General features: G+C 44.0%; 1 protein-coding gene across 4 annotated transcripts in view; it reads left to right on the top strand.

Annotated features, from left to right (window-relative positions):
* Positions 1-314: 314 nt before the first annotated feature.
* Positions 315-7,242, top strand: part of LOC147642399 (membrane-anchored ubiquitin-fold protein 3-like) — a 53,375-nt gene continuing 46,447 nt past the window's right edge. The window contains exons 1-3 of one of the 4 annotated variants that reach the window (XM_086806049.1): positions 383-559; positions 1,309-1,538; positions 1,643-1,852. In XM_086806049.1, coding sequence (XP_086662175.1) covers positions 1,723-1,852 — 130 coding nt within the window. In that variant the 5' untranslated portion in view covers positions 383-559; positions 1,309-1,538; positions 1,643-1,722. Of the gene's footprint in view, positions 663-1,308; positions 1,853-7,242 lie in introns of all 4 variants that reach the window. The other 3 variants (XM_086806026.1, XM_086806032.1, XM_086806040.1) reach the window with 3 other exon arrangements.

Here is a 7,242-nt window from a genome sequence, read left to right as displayed (position 1 = left end):
CCTTGGGGTGCTTCCCCAAGCGTACCACTTTTGGTTTAAAGATCCTCCCTAGCATAAGGTTTTGAAAAAAGGGAGGGATGATGGGGAGAGTAAGCCAAAATGTAAGTGGATGAAAAGTGGCTGCCTAGACTTAAAAGCAATTATCCAACTGTGAGTTTGCCTAATTACTAAACAAAATTTGGGACCCATACTCCTGGGGAGGGAGTATACTGTATGGGTCCTCTGCACAAATCATCACGGGCCCTCTGCACAAATCATCAGATATGTAAACACCCTACAATATAGGTTTAAAAAAATAGTCAAGACCCTAATAGCCGGGGGTGTTTAAGGCCTCCCAGGATGGTGGCCCACCAGGTGCTTCGGGAAGAAAGGATTCCAACTCGTCATAGGCCTATGGCCTTTATTATTTCATCATCATCATCATATCATCGTCATCCTCCTCTGGGTTTTCCATCCATTCACTTCACATCGCCCCATTTCTACGTCGTCCGCACAAGCCGAGAATCACTGCATTTTTACGATTGCCGATCTGTGCTCTCAGAATTCGGGTCTTCGCATAGTATGTGACGGGTCGCTCTCGTTTTTGTTCGTTTTTTTTTTGGGGTATTCGAGAAGGTACATGCAGGGCTTCATCATATCGCTGTATTCAAGGCTTTTCAAGCGTATGCTTTGCCATTCCTTTTGATGTCTACGTATGCTGTTACATTATGGTTTCTCTGTATGCTGTGATGAATGTATGCTGTCACATTAGAGTCAAGCAATATGTTCTCATGTATGCTAGGGTTAGGGTTAAGCAGTATGTGTCATGTATGCTAGGGTCTCTATGCTCGTTTCTACGTTCTTTTCTAGCGGGGTGTGTTGATACATCCGGGCATAACAGTTTGTTTTAATGAAATGCACCTGGTATACCGCTGTTACACAAGGATTTAGCAGTATGTGGCTAGTGTTTTCTGAGTCTACTCTACCTATGCTGTAACATCAGGGTGTGCTGTTACATCGAGGTTCAGCAGTGTGTCTTGATTCTGCTCGTTTTGTAAGGGCATGCTAGGATGTGTGCTGCTACCTCAGGGTTCAGTAAATGTATTGCTAGAGTTTCATAGGGCCTTTATACACCATCCCGCCTGTCATTTTATCAGAGTTGATCTGATGACGGTGGGAATTTGTATAGCTTGAGATGTGCAACATTACCCATCCCTCAGATTTCATGTTGACGGAAAAGTGACTCTTTAGTATATGTTTTTCGTTTTTCTTTCATGTCCAGAATTCTTTCACCTTTTTGAGCTTTTTTCTTGATTATGTGTGTCACAGATTGTACAAAGGAAGTCCTTGATTTTGGCTCAGATTCAGGAAATCTTGCAGAATAGCCTACACTGAATGGTACTTAAAGGTGGAGGAGGTTGGCCAATGAGTTTACTGTTGCTACTGTGATGGGTTGACTGCTTTTGGTCGTTTTCAAAGAGACAGCTTTTACTGTAGATACTGATTAAGCTGTAAATGCAAGCCAAGCACAGAGGACAGGCCATTGCATCAGCTTGAAGGTCAGGCAGTTTGAGTTGGTGTTCGTCGAAAAACGCATGATCACTTGCTTTGAGTTTTCCAATAGCCGATTACGATATTTTATCATGAAAGTGGTATTTTGAAGGTAGAAGGTTTGGGACTATCAAACAAAGTAAGCATCACGGTTCAAAGGTGACAAAACAGCTATACACTCTGGTTTTCACAATGGCGGGACAAGAGCTATTAGAGCTCAAGTTTCGCCTGTATGATGGTACAGATATTGGACCTAACAAATATGCACCTGCAACCACGGTTGCCACCTTGAAAGAGAGCATTCTTGCTCAATGGCCGAAAGGTAAAACAAAAAGCTATTCTATGCATGACGTTTAAGTGGGTTGAGTGGAGTATGATTATGAGCATCAGGGATGCTTTTTTATGGACTTACTGACATCTATTGATGTGTGTCTATGGTTGCTGGGGTGTATCACAATATGTTTGATTGTTGTGTTCTAACTTGATACAAATAAATGTTTTGCAAATTGCTTGTCAAAGAAAGTGGTTTGCAGAATTTCCTTGATAGCTTTAGTTATCATCTCCTAGATATTCTACTTCTAGAGAAGGGAAAAATGGGCATGAGTGCAAAGTTGTGTTCAATGTATGGTTGATGCAAACAACGCTTTTGATGCTTATTTGTGCTCATGTGCAAGGCACATGTATTGTCTGTTTCTGTCAGCTATGAACTTCCATTGGATTGAGCCTATTAGATTATCATTCTTAAGCAACAACAAAAATGCATTTGGAAACACTTGAATAATTTTTGGTGGTGGCTGTGAGGACTTCAAGGGGTTACTCAAGACTGACGTGAGGGCTTGTGCATGGATCGAGGCTGGCGATGCTTAAATTTTTATTTAAATGAACCTTTGGGCTTATGAACCATACAATATTTCAACACCCCCCTCAATGTTGAGTTGGGAACTGGGGTTGTCATAAAGAAGTGCCACAAGCCTTAGGCTTGGTCGATTTGTTTGGACTATGTGTTGGTCCCTCCACATCTTGGGATACCTTTGACCCGTACCTTCAGGAACAAGAGAAGCCCAGCTTCATCCACCTTCATGTAACAAGAGAAGCCCATCTTTGTCTTTCTTGCTGCCAGACCGCTTGTGCACACTTCTAGCCTTGGGGCTAGTCTTCAAACTCAATCTTTTTGGATTTGTTTCCACATCTCTTGAGATGCCCAAATTTCCATTGACAATAATATTCATGCTAACATTGATTTGATTATTTAATGCAAGGTTTATGTTGGTCTTTGTTTATTCCGGAAGTTGATGCAAGGTTTATGGAAGACCATGATGATGTGCAAGTTGATGCATGCACGTGGTGAGTGGGCACAGATTTAATGTGCATTGTTACAATCATTTTATGCATGTGCAAAGGCAGAGAACCCATTAGTGAAAAAGGTTTGATGTAATATGGTGCCTTTACAGAGCCATCAAGAATCAAAGCCATATGAACCTTCTCTTGTGAAAGCCTATCTACACCACATTTAAAACCTAACCTTATCTCTTAGGATTACCACACAAATGCAAATCACCCCGTGGCTGTATGTCTGCCTTTTCTCTAGAGGAAACTACACGGCTGGCTGTTGTGCTTGATCTGCAAAAGGCAAACAGACAGATCTGCAGAAGGCTATGGAGAACTGCCGCTTAGATTTGGTACAATTGTGCTGGTCCACAGCTTGGAACTCAAGTTGAATGGCCGTGGGAGTGTCTGCATAAAGTCTGAGAAATTACGACCTGCTTGGCCTGTAGGCCGATGATATGGAGGATGCCTAATCCTGAGCTGCGCCATGGAGCTCTGTGGCACTGTGAAGTGCTGAAGCTCAAAATTTGTGAACTTTGGAGGCTGTAGCTACGTCAACAAAATAGCCACTAGCTATTGATCCTGCGTAGCTAAAGTAGGTGAAAATGGGCGCAAGTGGGCAAGAGTGTTGAAGCTGTCTCTGCTTAAGTACGCTTCAAATCTGGCTGCAGGGGATACAGAATGTTTTGCTGCGTAGGGATTCGCTGTTGATGAGTTGGAGAGGACGTGTATTCTGCTGATTACACTGCTTTAGAAGTGTGAGGGAGATGACGCTGGTTACTGTGAAACTGTTGAGGGTGCTGCAGGACTGACGGAACAGCTGCCTTTGTTTCTTTCTTACTGTCTTTCTCTGAATGCTACACAAAGAAGCTCTACAACACACAGCAGAATTTCTCTCTAATTAGGAAAACAAGATTGATTAATAACAGAATGCACAGCTCTAGTCTAGCAACAAGAGGCAAGGATCCAGAGAGGAAAAGAGACAGCCCAATTATATACATACTAATTCTAAGCATAATACCTCCTAACGAGGCTCTAATACCAACTTAAAAGTTGGTTGTAAGGAGGCTCATAGCAAGAGATGAACGCCATGATTAAGACTAATGGAAATTAACACTTGTTATGAGATGGGCAAGACAACAATATCACTAATGAGATAGGCAAGACAACAAGATCACTTGTTAACACTTGTTATGAGATAGGCAAGACAACAAGATCACTAATGAAGAACTAAAGTCATTGCATTGCAAATTGCTCTCTAATGAGAGCACCCAAGTACATCATTATATAGACCTCAAATCACCCTTACGCCAAACATGACCCTCATAAATGAGTTCACACACATGATTTGTGCACCTTGCAATTTTCCTGTGCACCATCAATGCTTCTTGGCCTTTCCCTTTTGCATTTACCGACACAAATGAACCTTTGCGCTTATGAACCATACAATTAACATTGATATTTCAACGTCATTTTGCTGAAGTCCTTGGTTGCAGGGGATACAATCTCCAAGATGAAGTTAAGTCACAAGTGTGATGCATTACTGTTTGAATTAATTATTTAGTAGACATGATCCAGACCTTAGGGCAATGCCATTGTGATCGGTTTGTGATTATTATGACGTCTTAAAGTCGGGAAAAACAACAGGTCTTGTTTTTTACTTGAGGAGTGGAGATTTGGAACTGTCCTGTCTAAAACTCAGGAACAACAATGGGCCTTAACGTATTGATGGCAAAGACTGAGGTCTATTACCAAGCCCAGTTGATGCAAATTGTGAAGGGCGAATTATTCTCGAGCAGTTAAATTTTCAAGAGCGAAAAGCATGAGTTAAGGATGCTTACGTTGGAAGGATAAGATGTGCCAGGCTGTGATGCTATTGATGAGCTCCCACTGCTGGTCAGCGTGGGTCTGGGGCGTCCAGTGTGCCACGGTGACCCACCTGCAGATTAACATCCAAGGCTTGTGTGGGCAGCCAGCTAGGACAGGAGAAGAGGCCTAGGAGTGGGTAGCCAGGTTGGACAGGCTGGTGGCCGGCATACTGGCTGCCAATGGGTTGAGCAGCTTCAGCAATTCAGGCAGGGCACGTACCCATAGTTGCAATGAAATGCATTTCATTGCAATTGAATGAAACGAAATGTTTCATAAACGTTTGAAACGCGTTTCTTTCATGTCACCTGGGAAAAGATACGATTTCAGCGTTTTTTTATCTAGAGTCCGTTTTTCGAAAAAAATGCCTGCATGCTTTAATTTGTGTCAGCATAGGATTCAGACTTTTTGTGATCACTTTGAGTGCCGTTATTGAGTAGCTGCCATGATTGATGATGGAATCTAGATCTTGATTCTTGATGTTGCCAGTTTATTTATGCCAATTGGTCGGTTGGGTGCCCATTGTAATTGGGTCACCCAGATTCTTTAGTTTTAGCTTGTAAACATGTTTTAATGTGTAAATGATGCATTTGTAATGCTGTTTTGCAGGGAAGGCAACATATTTTTTTACATATTATAAACTTATAGATAAATTTTGGGGCCTGTACCCCCCCCCCTTTTGTATGAAACGTATGGGAAATGAAAGAAACGTTTATGAAACACGTTTCATGAAACGCCTAGCAACTATGCATGTACCAGAAATTGAGTAGTAGATTTGTTGGGTGGGTAGTGGGTTTGAACTGGCTAGCCACATGTGACAATCTGACCTTTATTATAAGGTTATTTTATTATAAGTTGGACGATCTACATAAACCAGCAGATCGGCCCCGTCAAGGCTCTATGAATAGATGCCTTTAGCCTTGGGTTGTAGCAGGGTGGTCATTCTTGTAGTGTAAGTACTTTTAGATCCCCCGCTCAGTTGCAAAACTGATGTGGAAGAATGGGCCTCCCTTGCCTCCATCACAGAGGCACTGTTTGGCGCTATGTAGCTAGAGCAATGAGCTCTATATGGGCCTACCACGGGTTGGCTGATGACCCATGGTGCAAAGGTCTTCAGCAGACTGAGAGAACAGACTGAGAGAACCAATGGCTTGGTCCGGGATAGTGGGAGCATTTGAAAATGCTTTGCCACTCCTCTTTGGGGGCCTCACTTACTGGGAAGAAAAAGATGGTAGCTTCTACGTCACGATGAGTGGGATGGGAGTGGTGGCATAGGACCACACATACTTGGAGAGGGGTCACCATATGGACGAAGGAGCTTGTCTCAACTTGAAGGCGCCTGAAACATTGGGTGCCCCATGATTTGCTGGGGTTACTTGGGGACTTAGGGGAGATTGCTAAGGAGGCGACAATTGTTTCTGCGAGATATGAGAAGCGCTAGATTGAACAATGTCTGAAGGGCTTTGTTGAGACAGAGCAGTGGCGGGCAAGGGGTGTGGAGGGGTTGTAGACAAAACACCTCCTAAGTAGGCTGGAAAACTTGATCTTTGCAAGAAATGCAAGCTGTTTAGTCGGGCAGCCAAGAGATATTGCAGGAGGTTCTTCGGGGAGGAGATGAGAACTTGAATAGTCAGGAGGTTTATAACCTAGGCTATGGTCCACCGTTGCTGGGAGCTTGATCTCTACTTGTAACGTCTCTGAAGACCACGCCCAAGGATAATTTGACCTAGAACCAAAACCCTAATGAGGTTTTGCGGACCTAACATTGTACGCATCGCATGACCACAATGGATTGTGGCTAGCACCTTGCCACCCAACCATAGGTTCAGTGTCCTAAACCATCCTTGAGTGTGAGGTGTGATTGTTTTGGTATCGATAGCCCCAACCTAGCGTCCCATACAACCACCCACCTTGCAGCTCCAGTAGCCCTCAAAGAAGTAACTGTTTATGAAGGGCATGATCAAACAAAGAGACACGACTTGCGACAGTCCGTCCCCCTGTTTCAGCAGGTCCACCCTCTGTCGGCTGTTATACCTGCCTCTGTCAGCGCTCAACCGCCTGGCCTCTCCTACAGCCGCCTGCACAGTCACTCAACCAGCGGGCAAGAACCCTAGCGTCGCCAGCAATGCCATAGCATCAGTTGCCTGTCGCCTTTGTGCAACGACTTCCTACGCGCTAGTGCTGCCTGAGTCACATCGGTAACTCCTCAGCCGCTGCCTTCAAGAGAATAGTCGCCGCTGTGCAGCGCCTTGTTCTGCTGACTGTCACCTAAAGATCGCCGCCTCCTCCTGCCGTTCAGTCATCAGCAGCCACACACTCAGCCGCTGGCATATTGAACCACCTTTTGTTCTATCAACATCCACCACCGTGTGTGCCCTTTGGATTCCCTTTGTCCGGATTTGGTGAAGAGATACTAGTGATTATACGAGATCATTAGGTTGATTTAGACACTAGATATTGGTATTAGCCCGGTGTAAGACTCTTGTGGGTCATCCTCATGGTGAGCTCGGCAACAGATAT

The sequence above is a fragment of the Cibotium barometz genome, chromosome 1 (genome assembly GCF_041138505.1).
Source record: "Cibotium barometz isolate CiBa-2024 chromosome 1, ASM4113850v1, whole genome shotgun sequence".
Lineage (NCBI taxonomy): Eukaryota > Viridiplantae > Streptophyta > Polypodiopsida > Cyatheales > Cibotiaceae > Cibotium > Cibotium barometz.
Note: the sequence above shows the minus strand (reverse complement) of the source record. Positions and strands in the feature narration are given on the sequence as shown.